At 39.3% G+C, this 19,676-nt stretch overlaps 1 protein-coding gene across 2 annotated transcripts in view; it reads left to right on the top strand.

Annotated features, from left to right (window-relative positions):
• Positions 1–19,676, top strand: part of OXR1 (oxidation resistance 1) — a 361,766-nt gene that overhangs the window by 111,017 nt on the left and 231,073 nt on the right. Inside the window, exon 2 of one of the 2 annotated variants that reach the window (XM_007446539.1) lies at positions 6,748–6,944. In XM_007446539.1, coding sequence (XP_007446601.1) covers positions 6,821–6,944 — 124 coding nt within the window. In that variant the 5' untranslated portion in view covers positions 6,748–6,820. Of the gene's footprint in view, positions 1–6,747; positions 6,945–19,676 lie in introns of those variants that run through there. The other variant, XM_007446538.1, reaches the window with a different exon arrangement.

Raw genomic sequence — 19,676 nt, 5'->3', positions numbered from 1 at the left:
GTAACAAAAGCCCTTAATTTTGCAGTGTGAAAATTCTTTAGGCATTCACTCTCAAAAGCTCTTTTTGAGTGACTTGACATTTTTGCAGCACACAGTATCCAACTTCGAAAATCTACATTCTCAGCAGCTTTACCACTTTAAAAAATATCCTTACATTAGCTCTTTCAGGAAGCAAGGAGACAGCTTTGCTAACAGTAATGAGTTGTGCAAATCACAGATGGTCTTCTGGTTGGAAATTACTGGAAAGGACTACAAGCATTGAGTCTTTGGGGCATAGCCATTCACATGCATCCATGTATGTTTGTGTGCTTGTACATTTGTGTAAGTATACAACAAATAAATGGGGCAAAGAGGGAATTTGTATAGCTGCTACTGGTACTGCAGAGTTCTGTGGAATTTTACAAAGTACTTTCATTGAAATTAATGCATTTTCTGTTCACAGTAACTCTCTTGGGTCAAGTAGGTAGATAGCCTGAATGCCACCATTGTGGGTAAGAAAGTAGAGACCCAGACAGTCCAAGTTCTTGTCCACAGTCACATGACTGATGAGTGTCAGAGCTGGAATTTATCTCTGTCTCCTGAGTCTGAAGTATGACTTTTTGGTCAAAATGTCCTGGTTGGATTCCAGCTTCCCTAATTTTTAGCCTCCCAATCAAACTTTTCCTATGCCCTAGGGAATATTCCCCTTAAACTGTAGTAGATTTTCCCAACTGTTGCTATTATTGCCATGGGCATCCTAATACTATATAGTAAATGATTAATAGAAGGTTCATTTTTTTCCCCCAGATACCTACAGAGCTCAGGAACATATCCAATTAGTTATAATAAATGTACGATTTAAATTCACTTGATGGGAGAAGTAATTCCAGTTAAGAACTCAGGTTAAATGAATTTTTTTTTTTCTTATGTATTTAAGTCATACCAGCGTTCAGTTTAGGCTTAAGGTAGAGTTCTATTATGCAGTATTCAAACAAGTTAACAAAACTGTTAAAAGATGTGGAGCGTGACAGGCAAAGAAAGGTGAAATGCATTGCTTAGCTATGACTTGGAGGGAAGATGAGTGAAGGGTGGAGATAGTGGGAAGGTGAAAATCCCCACAGTGTGAGAGGGAAAGGGAAGGTAAGACCAAAAGAGTATGACAGGTAATAAACCAGAGTAATAAACAAATGTGAAGATGCTTAGAAAAAGCTTCTCCATGGTGAAAGCCATTGAAATAGAGGGTTGACCCACATCTTGTGGAGAAGTCCTGTGTGGTGAGCAGCTTAAAGCCACATTCACTCACTGTCGGCACAAGTTCTGGGCTCCAGATGTCCATTAAATCCTTTAAGCCAGAAGATTCATGTACTCTACTCCGTGATTTTGAAAATGAGTGGAAGATTTCTTATGTTTCTGGTAAAGTCGAAATAAGTTAGGCACGAATAAAATTTAGCTGATGACTGTGAGATTAATTCTGTTTAAATTGGTTGGAATTGAAAGTTTTCTGCCATTCCTTTTTTTTCTCTAGCTCCTGTGACCTCACATTTCATCATCCGCCTACAGGGCTTCTCCTGCTCCTTGGAGAACTGGTTGAAATCGGCGTGAACCCTATTTTTACAGAGTAGGAGAGGCAAAAACCCTCCTCACGCTTGCTTTCTTGGTCTTGTCCTTACTTCCTCCTGATTCTCTACCTCTGCTTACGAGTTTGCTAATTTAGGTCAACTCCACACAGATTAAAAATATGTATAACTCAAGGGAACTATCCAGTGGATTCAGTTGTTTTCCAAAAGATTTGGAGGCTCTCACAGGAAAAATATCATATTACACACCACCCAAAGGACTCCCATTTAGCGTGTCTCCTCTTGTTATCTTCCACTCCTTCACCAAAATCCACACTCCAGAAAAGGTGAAGCCCCCTACAAAATGTAATGTAATCCCTAGAGGCTCAATGTTTAAAGTTGTGCAGCAGGGAAGGATCCTAAGAAACTGATATAATTTCCTCAGCATTCATAGAAGTTTGAACAAAATTATATCCCCTTACATCATCATAAAGAGATTGGAACTTGCATACTGTGCGGGTGCTATGCTAGGTACTTGCCCATAGGATGTTGACTTAGTTCTCAGAACCTTCCTGGGTATGTTTTATCCCCATTTTATAGATGAGGAAACTGAGTCTCAGAGAAGTGTCCAACATTGTTCCCATGCTGAAAGGAGGTAGTGGGATATATGTTTGGAAGAGTAGGAAGAATTCTTTTTTGTTCAAGAACAGAGGAACAAGAAAAGACAAAGATTATGAAACACCAGACGGTCTGCCTATCAGAGCCATGCCAAGGGGGATGGCTCCTTCTATTCATTTCTTTGGAAATGCAAAGCACACTAAACAAAGATCCTTTTTGTGCCTATTAAGGGATTATTTTTGTCCCTATTTGTAGTGCTTCATTTATCATCAATGGGTATTTTATCTCATGTACAACTACATAGGCCATTATGCTATATTTACATTTGTTTAACACATTTAATTAAGAACATTGTTAAAAAATGTAAAAAGACTTCCCCTTTCATGAAATTTGGAAATTGAAGGTGGCATTTAGCAGGTTTCCTTGTCAACCACAGTAGTCATTTTTAGAATCTTTAAAGGAGTAATTCAATTACCCACACAGTTCTGCTTTCTAAGATCGTGCAAATGGAAGTCTTTTCTTAAGCAAGCCCACAAAGCTACTAGCAGTATTCCAGACTCCAGCAACAACATGAAAACATGATACCTTTCAAGTCTTGATTGGGAAGAGTGTCTGCTGGGGAAGGGCAGAAAGAAGAGGGGAAATACAGAAAGGCTATTGGCTGCTTGCCTTTGTCCTTTGCTCATTCCAAAGAGGCTATAAAAGGAGTTGTGGGACACTTAGGTGTTTGAAGTGTTGGAGAACTTCATTAATTATAGTATCTAGCCCTTTATCAAACATAAGATCCATTGTTGATATCCTCCAACAGGACACATAAATTTAGCAACTCTGGTCAGTTCTAAAACAGACCAACATAAGATATAAACAATTTCTGGTGATGAAATAATCTGCTATGTGAATTGGAAATAAAATCTGTCACATTTACATTTTGAAAATAATCTTTGTGGAGAACTAGAGAGCAGTTGAATTTCTTTCAGTAAAATTTAGCACTTTTCCTTTCAATCCCTACTCCTCTGCACCCCCCTCCCCCCAGAAAACTTGCTTTATACTGAAACTCAAATTTAATTTTGAAATACAGTTTATAGGATGAACTCCAGAAAATTAACCTTTTTGTAAGTGAAAATGGTCAAATATTGGTGATTTCTTAGAGTTTGTAGGGTTCAGTGTAACGTTTTTAGTATAGTCTAAGTCTTTGTGTCTAAGTGCAGTTTTCGGAAAGCCACGTTGGGACAAATTAACGTTGCTGCTTTGGTGGCCCCCAGCTTATTTCTTAACTTCTTATTAATCTTAATGCCTTCTTGAGCTGCATATAGTACTACAATAACTTTTAGTTCCAGTCTACAAACTCCAGACTAAGACAAGAATGATGTTATTGGAAGACCAAGGCATTAATAAATACATAACCCTGTACAAAGTAAACCCTTGTTTCCTTAAGTATGTTGAACGTTACGACATACTTGGTTGTATGTTGATTTGTATGTTGTAGGTGATTTTTGGTGGTGATTCCTTGAAGGACATTGCATGCAGTTTGCTTAAGTTGGAAATACAGCCTTCAACCTAATTTCAACAAAGCAACCAAAGTGATCCTTTTAAAATACAGTCATCGTGCCATTTCTCCTTTGCTCACATCCTCTCCTGGCCTCATTCTTGAATGACCTTGAAGCTCTGTATAATCTGTCCTCTTTCCCCTGCTCCCCAGCACCATATTGCTGACCTCATCTCCTCTTTCTCTTCCCCTCCCTTTTTCTGTTCCAGCCACTTGGTTCCTCTAACACACAAAAAAAAACTGGTTCCCCATTTGCTGAAATGCTGCTCCCCAAATATGCTTGTGGCTCCTTCTTTCAGGTCTCTCCTCAAAAGTCTGATGGTGTGAGAGCACTACCTTGGCTCTCCTTTATATAATAGTATGCATGTACACCTCTGTCCGCTATCCCTTTTACTCTGCTTTATTTTAATCTACAGTACTTTTTGCCACCTGATTTGTTATCTACTGGTTTCTTTCTTTGCTTATTACTTGTCTCCCTCTATAAGAATGAGGATTCCATGATGGCAGGTGTTTTGCCTCTTTTGCTCACTGTGTATCTGTGGTGCCCAGTAGAGTGCCTGGTGCAGAGTAGCCATTCAAGGAATGAATGAATAGTCCCTTTCAGTTCATGAAAAGCAGGGGGATGGGGATAGGGAATAGCCATCGCCAGCGAGGAAAGGATCCTTCTTTAGATTCACTCTACTCTGGCCATCTTTGGGAGGCTACAGGCCAAGACTTTCATTCTATTTCTTTCTACTGTCACCTTTTTGTAGCAAGCAGCCATTCAGTAACTATATGTAATCTTCATTGTAAATGAATAAGTTAAAAATTCAGTCAGTTTCAGATGGAGACTTTTTTTCTCGTGGTACACGTGCCTCTCACTGCTGTGGCCTCTCCCATTGCGGAGCACAGGCTCCAGAGGCGCAGGTTCAGTGGCCATGGCTCACGGGCCCAGCCGCTCCGTGGCATGTGGCATCTTCCCGGACTGGGGCACGAACCCGTGTCCCCTGCATCGGCAGGCGGACTCTCAACCACTGCGCCACCAGGGAAGCCCTCAGATGGAGATTTTTCGTTGGAGTATATGGTATACTCAGAAAAGATGCAAAAACCATAGATCATTCGATTTTCACAAAGTAAATACATCCTGGTACCCAGAACCCAGATCAGGAAACAAAATAGTACCAGAATCCCAGAAAGCCCCTCATGTCTCTATCAACGTAATAACTCCCCAGCAGTTATCCTACCCACACTTTTAATATCATAGTTTGTTTTGCTTCTATCTGAACTTTATATAAATGGAATCCTACAGCATGTGCCTTTATGTATCTGTCTCCTTTTCTCAACATTATTTTTATGAAAACCATCCATGTTGTTGCAAGTAGTTGTAGTTTGTTCATTTCCGTTGCTGTATAAAATTCCACTATGTAAGTATCATCATAACTCACTTATGCATTTCTACTGTTGGTAAGACATTTGGGCTGTTTTTGATATTTGTGTGTTACAGATAGTGCTTCTGTGAATACTCTCAACTGGGTCTTTTGGTAAACACGCCTATATTTGTGTAGGATAAATTCTAAGAATAGAATTGGTGAGTCAAAAGATGCATGCCTTCAGCTAAGCAGGCATTTGCCCAAAGTGGTCTCCACCATCAGTGTCCCAGAATTCCAGTCGCTCCTTATCACCAAACTTCATGCCATGTCTTTGACATTTTAGCCCTTTTGGTAGATCCATTCATGAGTGCAATGTGGTCTTAGTTTGTATTTCTCATGACTAGTGCTATTGAGCACTTGTTAATATATTTGTTGGCAATTTGGATAAAGTGAGTCAATTTTCATGAATATTAAGTAGGTAACATAGGTGGTATGTGAAGATGGCTGATATCCTACAGGTGATAATTCAATGACTAAAATTGAGCAAACACTGCTTTCATTAAAGAATCTTCTGCTAATTGATATATTCTATTTCCTTAACAAAGCTTTTGCTCTGGTAAATTCAATTTAATAAACGCTTATTGAGAGCTCATTATGAATAACCTCCTATGCAGAACGGTGTCAGGCCACCAAGGTCTATGTCATTGAAAGCTGCCCAGAGGAGACCACATCTAAGCCGAGTCTAGCAGCAGGAGCAGGGTCTGACCGTGGGGCAGAAAGTGGAAGCTAATGTACTGGAAAAGCTTGAATAAAACCTGTAGGTGTGAAGGTGAATGAAACTTTCAGGAAATTCCAAATTTGCAGGTGTGACTACCATAACTGATAAAGAAAACTGCCAACTAGCTTTCTGTAGGGAATCAAGACTTGAAAAATGACACTTAACATTAGCCTCCAGAAGAACCAAGGGCCTAGAGTAAGCTGGGCTTAGGGTTCAGTTGCATTACAAATATCAAGTTGTATAGCTTGAAGTATTTGAATTTAACTCATATCATTTACCAATTATTTTTATACCAAGAGAAATATTCTCGTGCTTACGTGGCCTTTTGCTTTCCATGTTAGGCCTGATGTCAGCTCTCTAAAATGCAGGAGTGAGTAATACATTTATTGTCATTGAGAGTATATGGAGAAACACTATAAACGCTGTAATTTTTCCAGCTAAGATGCTGTTACCGATGAAACAGAAAAGCACTGTCAGCCTGTAGTTATACAGATAGGCATTTCATTATTCTTTTCTGGGTTGCAATTATTTATTTCTAACTAATGTTTTACATTAGCATTAAAAAACACTCCTTTCAAAACTACAAGCAATAGTCAAATGCACTGTCTTTGTCTGAAGTTACATTTTATTTGCTATTCAAAAAATAAAGGTCTTTTTTTTTAATCACCTTACATTTTAATATATTTTAGTGAAACCTTTCAGAATGATTAGGCAGAAGATTTTCTTCCCCACTAGTTTCAAGAATATTTGAAGAATTTAAAATACTGTAGGGAAGGTCTGTAATTTCTGAACATACCTTGTTCTCTTTCAAGGCCAAGTATAACTCAGTTGTTGAAAGAAATTATGGTGGAGATAAATGTGAAGAAAGTGTGTCTTTCTCTAGAGTCAGTAATTACAGCATGTGGTATTCTTGACCTGTAGGTTGAAGAAAAAGTCCCAGTCGGTGGATATTACTGCTCCAGGGTTCAACCCTTTGGCTGGTGCAGGAAAGCAAATGCCACAAGCCAGTAAACCCACCACACCCAAGACGCCCATCATTGAAGAAGAGCAGAACAACGCAGCAGATTCCCAGAAGCATCCTTCCCGAAGGAGTGAGCTGAAGAGGTTCTACACCATTGGTGAGCACCACGATTTATGCAACTGAATAGATGGGGTCTATCCAAACAGCACAGTGAATGTGTGGGGCTGTGGTTAAATGCCCCTTGTTTATATAACGTGTACAGTCCTCCCTCAGTATCCACTGGTTCCAGGACCCTTCAGGGACACCAAAATCCAAGGATGCTCAAGCCCCTTATATAAAATGGCATAGTATTTGCATATAACCTACACACATCCTCCCATATACTTTAAATCATCTCTAGGTTACTTATAATACTGAATGGAATGTAAATGCTAGGTAAATAGTACTGGATGTGCAGAAAATTCAAGTTTTGCTTTTTTGGAACTTGCTGGATATTCGCCTCCAAATATCTTCAACCCTTGGTTGGTTGAATATGTGGATGTGGAACCTGCAGATACAGAGGGCCGACTGTGTATCTTTCTGATGGTTTATGTGGACATCTCATACAGTCTGAACATGGAGTTGGAAAAATACTACACACCTTCAGCAAAGTTAAGTAAGAGAGTAGGCCTGAGGACCTTCTATATCCTGCCTAAGAGAAGTAAATTACATATATATGGTTTTCCAAGTTTTAAGCTTATGTGCTACTATTTTCATTTTTGCCAGTCTTTAGCCAGGCGCCGTTTTTGTTTTGTGTTTTCGGTTTTTGCTCTTTTCATTCTCCCTCCAGGCTTTCAAGTGGCTGACCCTGTTCTGTCAGGTTGTTGAGACAGTGGTTGATGTCAGCCTGTAACTAACAAAGCCACTAAGAAAATAGAAAGTTATTACGTTCTGAGGAAGGACAAACTATGTTGTAGGTCTGTTTTTACCTTGCACATTACTTCACATCGGAGAGATTGAATCACATCCAGATCCCAATGTATGACAGGGTAGTAGGCTGTGGATAGGGTCTTGCAGACGTTATGCCGCCTTTTTCCCAGGTAGAATAATATCCTGTAATTTTGAACGTTAACACTTAATTGGAGTGTTAGAGGTGATCAATTCAAATAAGTCGAATTACCAACTTTTATGTATCAATATTTGTTCATCATGTCTTTGGCCTTGATTTTTAACTCACAATAACAATTTTCAGTGTTTTAGGTCTAATTGAGACACAAGTTGCTAAACATATGTATGGTAGAGGTGATGTGTAGGGGAGATGAATCTACCGGGAAGCAGATGGATGCTTCGGTGTTGCTTATTATTTCATTTGGAGAGATTTGGTCATCACCAGAATCCTTAATAGTAGACACTGTTGGCTTAATGGCTTTACTAAAGTTACATCAAAGGGGTCATGTTTTTCTTGGTATCCAGCACCCCGCCACCCCATTATGGGATGTTTGGAATTTTTTCTCAGATATTTTAGTGTCTCTATCTAGAAATGTAATCAGATCAGATTTCTAGTTCTGATTCCCGTACCAATTTTCTGTGTGACTTTGTCCAGTCATTCTCCTGTGTCTTTGGGTTAAATTACTTCCTTCACACTTGAAGAGGTGCCTCCATGTATGTCTAGTAGCATTTCAGGATTTGGCTTCTAAAACCGTGCTTTCCCTTCCTACCATTTTATATCTTCTTCCTATATCTACTCTCAGGTTTCCTTTTTCTCCACATGAAGATGTTAGTCTTATTTCTTAATAGACAACAAGCGTGGTGTCTTTGAGGATGTCAGTGGTCAGCTATAATGAAACTTGATATAAGAGAGTGTAGACAGGTACATATTTCCATTTTTAAAACTTATGATGGCAGAGTTCTAAAAATCAATCAACTAGAAAAGCCCGTGACGTTTGCATAACTGCTTCTCTCTCCATTTTCCAGTGTCCTCCCCTCCCGTCGACATGTCCACTACCATCTACTGCTTTTCTGATTTATTAACTGGATAAGAAGACGGTATTTTGCCTTCAGAAAATAACGTTTATCTTATAAACTCAACATTCCTTAAAGATGAGAAAATGAGGGTAAAACATTGACCCCCAGCTTGGCCACTGTAAATAAACAGCTAAGCCTGAAAAATAGAACTCTGAATGGTGAGTTTGGATTGCAGAAAGATGAACTATCAGTTATTTTAAGTAGTCCTACAGCTAGTGAATGTTTATTTTTGGATTTGCAACAGTTTGATTCATAAGCAACGTCAGTGGCATGTCTATATGTTAAAATAGACCTGGAGACATTTTCAAGGCTGAAATATTAGCAACCACGTAATCACCTATATTGAAAGATCATTTCACAAAACAAGCCTGTTTCAGTATCCCTTAGTAAATGTATTGGTAATAAAGACAACAACAGTTATAACTGCCATTTATTGGTAATTCCAAATACTAGGCACACATTAAGCTCCTTTCTTCTTTCTCAGTTGATCCTCACAACTCTTGTAAGTATTATACTCTCTGTTTTTTTAGATGAGGGATAGAACCTTAAAGAAATTAAAGGAAAAACTGTGAGCCAGAGACAGCCAACTCTGTGAATGAAATTAACCTTCTTGTGACATTTTAGAGTCTGCCTTTTATGTCACTAGGAAGGATACCATCCCGGTCTAGAGAGGTGAGCCCGAGGAGTTTCTTTGAGTGATACAGTGGAGTGATATTTTTACTGCAATCCCCAGAAAATTTCACTTAAGGAAACCATGCCAACTAACCCATCCACCAGCCAACATGCCCTTTCATTTAAAGATATCTTTCAATGTCTCAATTTATAGCTCACACAACTGGAAAAACCTGGGAGCCCTCTTGTGGCCAAGTTGCTACTACATTTAAATTTAGCAATGAAATGCAGTACTATATTTAAGTAATCATTCTAGGAATTGAAGAATTTTTAAATTAAAAAAAAGAACTAGAAAATTTTGGACTTATTTAAATGTCTCCTAGTGGCTAATGAGTGGCTGCAGTAGCTTCTCTAGAAATTTCTTTTGATCTCACAGCTTTTATCCCTCATGCATTTATGTATAGGATCTACTTCCTGTTGAGAGAACTCTAGGAAATAGAAATGATTGCCTCCTTGTATAGTCGATAGATTTAGGTCCTTAATTATTCCTAATAACAGAAACATGTTAAAACAATTATAGCAGCAAAAAAAAAAAAAAAATGGCACGGCATAAACTCATTACTTTTTATAGGAAAACAATCCATCTTATAAGAAGTATAATAAAATTTCATTGCTTTGATATAAGCAGAGGAAAAGCTGTTCTCTACTGGTGTGAGATATATGAATCTTCAGCTAAATTAAGTGGAGAGTAACCACTATATCAGGACTGTGGCTAAAGAGTTTGTTCTGTGCTGCTTTTGTTACCAACTGTATAATCTTGCACAGTTACTTACCATCACTTGACCTTAACCTTCTCATCTGGACAGTGATAGATTTAGACCAAATCAGTCTTTCTGAGTATTTTTTCTTGCTCGCTTTTTATTATACAGTCGACCATATGAGGTACTGTATATGTTTTCTACTGCTGTGAAACAAACTACCACAAACTTAGCTGTTGAAAACAACACGCATTTATCAGCTCACAGCTGTGTAGGTCAGAAATCCACAAAACATGACTATATTTTCTGCTCGGGGTATCTACAAGGCTAAAATCAAGGTGTTAGCTGGGCTGAGTTCTTGTCTGGAGGTTGGCTCAGCTAGGGAAAAGTATGCTTCCAAGTTCATTCCTTTTGTTGGCAGAATTCAGTTCCTTGAAGTGGTAGGTCTGAGGTCCCCATTTCCTGGTCGGCTGTCAACTGGGGCTCACTCTTAGCTTTCAGAGGCTACTCTCTTCCCTTGCCATGTGGCCTCTTCCATCTTCAAGCCAGTAACTGCATGTCAAATCCTTCTCTTATGAATCTCCAACTTCCTCTCCTTGGGCTAGCCAAGAAAGCTCTCTGCTTTAAACGGCTTATGTAATTAGGTCAGGGCCACCCAGATGATCTCCCTGTTTCAAAGTCAGTAAAACCTAATCATGGGAATAATGTCCATCATATTCACAGGCCTGGGGATCACACACATGTGTACATTACAGGGGTGAGGAATCTTGGGGGCCATCTTAGAATTCTGCCTAACACATTTTACACCACTTACCCAGTGCACACTCAACCACCAACATAGCTGAAAAAAATTTCCTGAGAACATTTCCTTACTATCCATTCTGATCGTTATTTTCATTTTTTTAAATGCAATCTCAACACACTAAATTGACTACATGGTCTGTTAATGAGTTGTGACTTACAACTGGACTAGATATTTGAAGTCCTTCAAGTACTTAAAATTCTATTATTATTTTTAAATAAAGGTGTTAATTAGAACTAGACTAATATAATATTACATTAGTGGACTGACTCTAATGGGTAAACAGATGAAAATAGAATTGTTCCCTACTCCAGTTTTCGTTTGTGCTCAATAAAACGACTTGAGTTTAATTAACAATGTATATAAGAAACCTATATCCTTCAAAAACATAGTCCCTACTTAAAGATGGAAGATGAAACCAAATAGTAGATTCATATATTTAATACTCCATGTATTCTCTACATTTAATTTGGAGAGCTACATGTAAGGACTTCAGAAAAGAGTTGTAAAGCAGATGTAGAGATAGTGAAGAAGACTGGGCACGCATAGTCCAAAAGTGTCCCAACGCTCCCCAAGCTGGGCTCGTAAGTCCATGTAATATTCATTCCTTGATTCAGAATCTAAAGCCAGAGTTCGTACATCTCTCTCCAGCATCTGTGACTGTTAGTAAAATGTGCTGATGTCTTTCCATTCTGAGACTTTTTTCGCTTGACAGTTAGGAAGTGGGACAGGTCTTGAATAGATGTCTCCATAATCAGAGTCATTCAGTGACACACCAAATGCTGATTAGTCCTCGGTCAGACCCAGCTGTGTGAAGGCCTCATAGAAGATGCTGCTCAGAATAAGAAGAAGGGTAAAACAGAGATCCCTGCTCTTGAGGTGTTCCTCCTGTGGCGGGGGTGGAGGGAGGGGGTGCTTGATTAAAACAGGCACACCAGTGAGTAGAATACAAGACAGATGCTCTCAGCGCCATGGGTGGGGCCAGAGGCAGGGGAGATGAGTGAGGAGTAGGGGCAGGGGAGGTTCACCCAAAGTGCTGTGGAATCCAGAAGATGGAGAAATCACATCAGACCTTAAAGGCACTCCGGGGCTCTCTATTGGCTTCATAGATCTAGTCACCGTTCATCACCTTCCGTTCTCCTCACTGCCTTGACATCTAGCCCTTAGCTGTCTTCCTTATCTTCTTGTGGTTAGCATGTCTCCATCCCAAATCTCAATTCTTATGAGTAGGAATGGGTGGCGTTAATGTCATTAATCCTAACACGGAGTACAGTGTAAGGCACACAGTAAGTGCTAAATAAACTTTGGGGGCGGCAAAGAGGAGGGAGAGGGGGTGCTGGTGGAGGTAGTGGAGATGAACCTTGCCCTTTTCAGTGGAGGAGGAGGGAGGAAATGGGCCAAGAGCTTAGTGTAAAGAAGAGCTTTGAATACTTCCGGGCATGAGAGAAGGATTGGAACCCCTGCTGTGGAGAACAGTGAATAAGATCGACAGCTTTTAAATCTGTTAGAAATTAGAAAAGGTTAGATTTAGCAAAGGCCTTTTAAAATTATTTCTTCATTTATTTTTTATTTATTTATTTTTTGCGGTACGTGGGCCTCTCACTGTTGCGGCCTCTCCCGTTGCGGAGCACAGGCTCCGGACGTGCAGGCTCAGCGGCCGTGGCTCACGGGCCCAGCCGCTCCGCGGCACGTGGGATCTTCCCGGACCGGGGCACGGACCCGAGTCCTCTGCATCGGCAGGCGGACTCTCAACCACTGCGCCACCAGGGACGCCCTTAATTTATTTTTTTAATTGAAGTATAATTGATTAACAGTGTTGTGATAATTTCTGTTGTACAGGAAAGTGACTCAGTTACATTACATACATATATATACATGTGTGTGTGTGTGTGTGTGTGTGTGTGTATATATATATATATATGTATGTATGTATTCTTTTTCAGATTCTTTTCCATTATAGGTTATTATAAGATATTGAATATAGTTCCCTGTGCTATACAGTAGGTCCTTATTTTATTTGTAGTAATTTGTATCTGTTAATCCCCAATTCCCAATTTATCCCTCCCCCCTTTCCCCTTTGGTAACCATAAGTTTGTTTTCTATGTCTACGAGTCTATTTGTGTTTTGTAAATAAGTTCATTTGTACCATGTTTTTAGGTTCCACATATAAGTGGTATCATATGATATTTGCCTTTCTCTGTCTGACCTATTTCACTTAGTATGATAATCTCTACATTCATCCATGTTGCTGCAAATGACATTATTTCATTTTATGGCTGAGTAATATTCCATTGTGTGTGTGTGTGTGTGTGTGTGTGTGTGTGTGTGTGTGTACACATCTTTATATTATCTTCTTTATCCATTCATCTGGGTTTTTTTAATATTTATTTACTTTTGGCTGTGTCATGTCTTAGTTGCGCCATGTGGGATCTTTCGTTGCGGTGCACAGGCTCTTCGCTGGGGGCGTGTGGGCTTCTCTCTAGTTGTGGCGCACAGGTTCCAGAGTACGTGGCCTCTATAGTAGCGGTACACAGGCTCTCTAGTTGTGGCATGCGGGCTCAGTGATGCGCGGACTTAGTCACCCCGCAGCACGTGGGATCTTAGTTCCCTGTCCAGGGGTCGAACCTGCGTCCCCTGCATTGGAAGGCGGATTCTTAACCACTGGACCACCAGGGAAGTCCCTCCATTCATCTGTTGATGGACATTTAGGTTGCTTCCATGTCTTGACTATTGTAAATAGTGCTGCTGTGAACATTGGGGTGCATGTATGTTTTCAAATTAGAGTTTCTGTCTCTTCCAGATATATGCCCATTAGTGGGATTGCTGGATCATATGATAACTCTATTTTTAGGTTTTAAGGAACCTCCATACTGTTCTCCATAGTAGCTGTACCAATTTACATTCCCACCAACAGTGTAGGAACATTCCCTTTTCTCCACACCCTCTCCAGCATTTATTATTTGTAAACTTTGTGATGATGGCCATTCTGACTGGTGTGAGGTGATACCTCATTGTAGTTTTGATTTGCATTTCTCTAATAATTAACAACGTTGAGCATCTTTTCATGTGGCTGTTGGCCATCTGTATGTCTTCTTTGGGGAAATGTCCATTTAGATCTTCTGCCCATTTTTTTGATTGGGTTGTTTGCCTTTTTGATAATGAGCTGTATGAGCTATTTGTATATTTTGGAAATTAGGCCCTTGTCGGTCGCATCATTTGCAGATATTTTCTCCCATTCCTTAGGTTGTCTTTTTGTTTTGTTTATGGTTTCCTTTGCTGTGCAAAAGCTTATAAGATTGATTAGGTGCTTTTATTTCTTTTGCCTTGGGAGACCGACCTAAGAAAACATTGCCACGATTAATGTCAGAGAATGTTTTGCCTGTGTTCTCTTCTAGGAGGTTAATGGTGTCATGTATTATATTTAAAGCTCCCTTTTATTATGCTATTTAAATGCTCTCTGCAAGTTCAAAGACAAGGCAGAAAAGGGTTGAAGTTAGCCTTGCCAGGTTCCTGGCTCAGCAGGACTTCCAAACAGGGCCAATAGGGGGCTCCTTGGATAACAGGTGTCTGTATAATACTTGTGGAACTTTGCTTCAGTTGAGACTTCCATGCAGGTCCTCACCTTGTCAAGCGAACTAACAGTCTGCTCACGCCTTTTAATCTCTTGTTTGCCCTCATGGATCAGTCTCTACCTTTTGTCCTTTCTATATTAATCTCACTGTATCACCTTCTCTTTGTTGAATACCATCTATGATGAATCAGTCAGTGTTCTCTACACAGTAATTTCCAGTTATATTCAGATAAACAAATTCTGGGTTTATTTGGTAGATGTGTTTAACTCAAACTTTTTCATATATGAAAATATGTTCCTTCATTTATTAACCTATTCACTTATTGATTAAATAAATATTTATTAAATGCCTACTACAAACCAGGCCTTGTTCAAAGTGCCACTAAAGAAGAGAAAATAAGACCAAGTCCAGGCACTCAGGTGCTTATACTGTAGTGGGAAAAACAGGGTATAGATAAGCAACTGGATATTCATTGTCAATGAATAGTAAGTTTTTAAAGAAAAATAAAACAGCTTAATGGAGGAAGGTGATAGAAAAGTTACTCTGTAAAATGTGTTTAAATCTTATACAATTTTTATAAACATTCTAGCAGATAAATGATACAGTTCTGAGAAATCAATTAGGCTGGTTTCAATTACAGGACATTCGATACATTAGTAATAGATTTTTCAAAGAGTTGTTTTTCGCTTGGCATAGAATTAATTTATGAAGAGACTAATGGGATTGATATTTGCAGCATGAAGAAGAAAATGATTGAGGGGAAATTTAATGATCCTCAAGCTTCCCAGCATTGTTTTGTAAAGGAGGTGCCCAGATGTTCTTCACTTCTACCAAGAAAAGAATAAGTTGTAGCAAAGAATATAAAAGTTAAATACTGGGGGAATGTAACAATTTGAGCACCGTTACTGGGGAAGTTTGGGTCGTGTTTTCTAAAGTACAGCTGTTATGTCCTTAGAGTGGTTTAGGCATCAACTTGCCTGGAAAAGTGCTCCCATCAGCTCTCCAAGATCCTAAATGGTTTTGATCAGTGGCAGGAAGGCGGAAGAGTAGTCATTCATTCCACTGCGCTTACTGAGCTCCTTCTTTTGGTCCCAGAGGCAGGATGGATCAAGGGTGAGGAACTTGGCCTCTGGAATCTGATGTCTAAGTTGGAATCCCATTCCCCCTGCTAGTTATGTGACCATAAACAAGGCACTTAGAATCTCAAAGCTCAGTGTCTTCACTTATAAAAGGAAATAAAACTGATGCTTCCTGAAAGGGCCGATGTGAGGAGTAAATGAAGTTGCCTATGTAAAGTGCTTATAATAGTGCCTAGAACATGGAAGTTCTCCGTGAATATTAGTGAGCTTGTTATTGTCGTTGTGCATTAAATATGTGGCATGAATGAGGCGTCATGATCGCTGCCCGCCTGCTATGTGAAGCCAGCCTCCTGCCCTGATCCGTGTGGATATGCTCGCTTATCCCCTGGTTTTTAGCAGGTGGTTCCTCATTCCCCACAAGATAAGGTTGTTTGTTGCTCTGTAGACCTTTCATGCTCTGCCCCAATTTACTCTCCAGCTTAGTCTCAGACCCCAGCCCCACACTGTAGCCACGCTCATTGTGGTTTCCCAAAGGTGTCCTTCCGTATGATGTATGATGGGCTTTATGGAAGTGTTTCCTTCTGCCTAGAACAGTGTTAGGATTCCATCCAAATTCCCCTCATACTTGGCCACGCCTTCCCCAGATTTGATCAACATGAATAGATTCAAAGCATTTTAATATATGCATCGTCAGTTTTTTAGGTGACTAAAAAATACATGTTAAATTCAGTGAATGCTTATAACATTCCTAAAAGATGAGTAGGATACTTATGGCCGCCGTATAGCATTCTTTGGAATTGAGTCTCTGAAAGTCGAATGACGTTTTCATGATCACACTGGAAATGGTGGCAAAGTCAAGGAAGGAATCTAAGTAGATTGATACCTAATGGTAAACAGTTTATCTTCTGCATGTTTTCAGGTCAATTCTCTTCTCAAAAACAAAAATGAAATTAGATCATTGACAGGGATCTCAGCAAGTGGTTTCGCAAGTGCTAGTCCATACCATTGATGGTGAAACAGATGCATTAAAAAAAGAATACTAGTTTTGCATGAAATTACATTTATTCGATTAAAGTGACCATCTTTTCCTTCTTGTGCTCATCCTTCCCCTCCTCTCGTTTCTTCTTTTCTCACCTCCTTCCTCGTGTTAAAATGGACTGCCTTCTGTGAAATGATGGCATAGTATATATATTGCTTTTGTAGAATTTTTTAATAAGATGTGGGTTTTTTTGTTTGTTTGTTTGTTTTTTGCCGTACGCGGGCCTCTCACCGCTGTGGCCTCTCCTGCCGCGGAGCACAGGCTCCGGACGCGCAGGCTCAGCCGCCATGGCCTCACGGGCCCAGCCGCTCCGCGGCACGTGGGATCTTCCCGGACCGGGGCACGAACCCGCGTCCCCTGCATCGGCAGGCGGACTCCCAACCACTGCGCCACCAGGGAAGCCCTAAGATGTGTTATTTTAAAATCTCCTCACTTGTCAAAATTAAGTTAGGAAATGTCCCCCAAATATTCTTTTGAAATATTACTCTTCTGTGAAATTGTAAAAGTCTGACATCCACTGATCTTGTCCTTTGCCCAGCCTTCAGAAGAGAATATCTTCAACATTCCAAACTTAATGAAGCACAGATAAACACAAATTTGTATCTTACTAACCCCAGGCTGCTTACATATTGAAAAGAGAGACTACAGAATTAGGGGTTCCCTGGGAATTCTTCTGAGTAGTTGGCAAAATTAAAACAGTAATAACTAGTTTGGAAACTCTAAAAAGGGAAAAGCAAGACACATATTTAACTGCTTTTTAATTGCAATACACCAGGCATTTAAAAATATCACCACATAACTTATATGCCTCTCCTTCTGAATCTAGACTTTTTAATAATAAGAATAAAAAAGATCGACTCTAAAGTGAAAATATTGTAGCAGGAAAGAGAAAGAAAAAAAAGGAAAAGACTAATCTTGCTGGAGGTGACACATTCTGCAGCATGAAACTAGGTCACCACTGAACCAGCACCTTCTCTCCACGCTAGAAGATTCTTCATGTCAAAGCAGGAAGTCTCTGATTTAATCAGAAGAACCAACTTGGCACACAGGTCACTGTCTGTAAGCACAGAAACTAAAATGGGTAACTGCTCTGAGGGTTCAGATTAAATTATGTTCTTGAGAAAAATTACTTTGTTTTGAATTGAAGTTTGTTTGATGACTTCTTATACTTTCTGGGTGACAAGATTATTTAAGGAAAATTATTCTGTTGCTGAGATTCTTTGTTATACATGGAATCTGGACTTCCCTAAATGGACCTGGGCTTTTCACAGATTTCAAAGAGTGCTGCACATATAGGAGTGCCTTTTCTTTTTGACCCGCCTTGCATTAGATTGGGCCATTTGTATTAAGATAATGGAATTGGAAGATATTGAAAATCCAAGTTCAGGTTTTTTGTTTACTTGTGGGGTAAGCAGACCTTGGGATTCAGTGTATGAGAATCTGCGTCTGTGTGTATGTGCTGGAGGGGTATTTGAATGGGTTTTTATTTCATGTCATTTAAAAAATTCCATTTAAAATCCACTTTAAAACATGAGGCCTAGGAAAACCACAGATGAAAACTTCTTTTCCACTCTAGAATAAATATGAACACTTTATTTCTTTCAAGAGAAATTAGATTTTTTAACTAAGCATTTATGCAATTTTAACTAAATTTTACTAAGCAGGAGAGGTGTACTCAGAAAGAAGAAAAAGATGTTTGTTTGATACCCCTATAGATTGGTAATGTTTGTAACATGCTAGATAAGCTTGCCAACTCTAATTTACAAAGTTACCACCATATTTTGTACATTTGCCGTATTCTCTTTTGCCCTGATTCTGTTATTGTTCTCTGTCAGAGGTAATCAACCCAGGATCAAGAAACCCAGCTTAATCATGGCTGTGATAAATGGATTAAGAAATGTCAATACCCCAGGGTTTCCCTGAGCTACTGGTGTCGGTTTGGTATTTGAGTTGCAGCATAACTTATAATTTATTAGAAACAAATTATACCTGTCAATTTATTTAATGATTTCTAAGCAGCCTAATTGAAGCTGTACTGGTTAAAATTGTGTAATAATTTAAACAGACATTGTTTCGTGGTGGAGAAATAATCATGATCTTATTTGAAATTTGCTAAATTCCTATGACAATAAATCCTTCAGCACTGCCAGCCATCAGAACTTGCCCTTTCCACCTGCCAATGCTTGTAGGAACGTTCCTTTCCACTGAACCATGGCTAGGGGAAGAAAATGACAGATTATTAAGAAATACCTCCTTTGTTTTAAACATTAAGGGATAGAATTAATGGCATTTTGAACAGTGAAATATGTTCAAATTTCCCCCGTATTTCCATTTTTTAAAAAAGCACCAGTTTAAAGAGTTTCTAGGATCTTGCAAACATTCAGAAATAAAGCCATTGATGGCCCCTTGTTACGTTGCACACCTGAAACTAATGTAATGTCTATGTCAATTATGCCTCAATGAAAAATATATTTAAAAAAGCAATTGATATCTACTGATTTTTTAGGATATGGCTTTTCTTCCTACTTCATATCTAAAGACATTTTTCACACATTAAAAAACCTGCAAGATTCATGCTCCTCAACAAAATTTTGACCATGCTCACACTCTGACCAAAAGAATATTACTGAGAAGAATGTGAAAATAGTTGAAAGTGAGACACAATTGAGGGAAATGCTTCTATTTGCTATTTCTGCCGGAGGTTTTGAAATGACTTTGACTATAGTTAATTAGTCAAATTAGTAATTATAGTTAATTACTTTGAATAACCCAATTATAAATGTTTCGGTGACCATTCCTAATAGATTCACTATAAGTCATGTGCACATCTACATGCAAGCAAGCTTTTAGTGAGCTATTTTATTTTATTTATTTATTTATTTATTTATTTATTTATTTATTTTGTGGTACGCGGGCCTCTCACTGTTGCGGCCTCTCCCGTTGCGGACACGCAGGCTCAGCGGCCGTGGCTCACGGGCCCAGCCGCTCTGCGGCATGTGGGATCTTCCTGGACCGGGGCACGA

This window comes from Lipotes vexillifer, unplaced genomic scaffold (genome assembly GCF_000442215.2).
Source record: "Lipotes vexillifer unplaced genomic scaffold, Lipotes_vexillifer_v1.1 scaffold327, whole genome shotgun sequence".
In the NCBI taxonomy this organism is placed as follows: Eukaryota; Metazoa; Chordata; class Mammalia; order Artiodactyla; family Lipotidae; genus Lipotes; species Lipotes vexillifer.
This window is presented reverse-complemented; position numbering and strand designations above follow the sequence as displayed.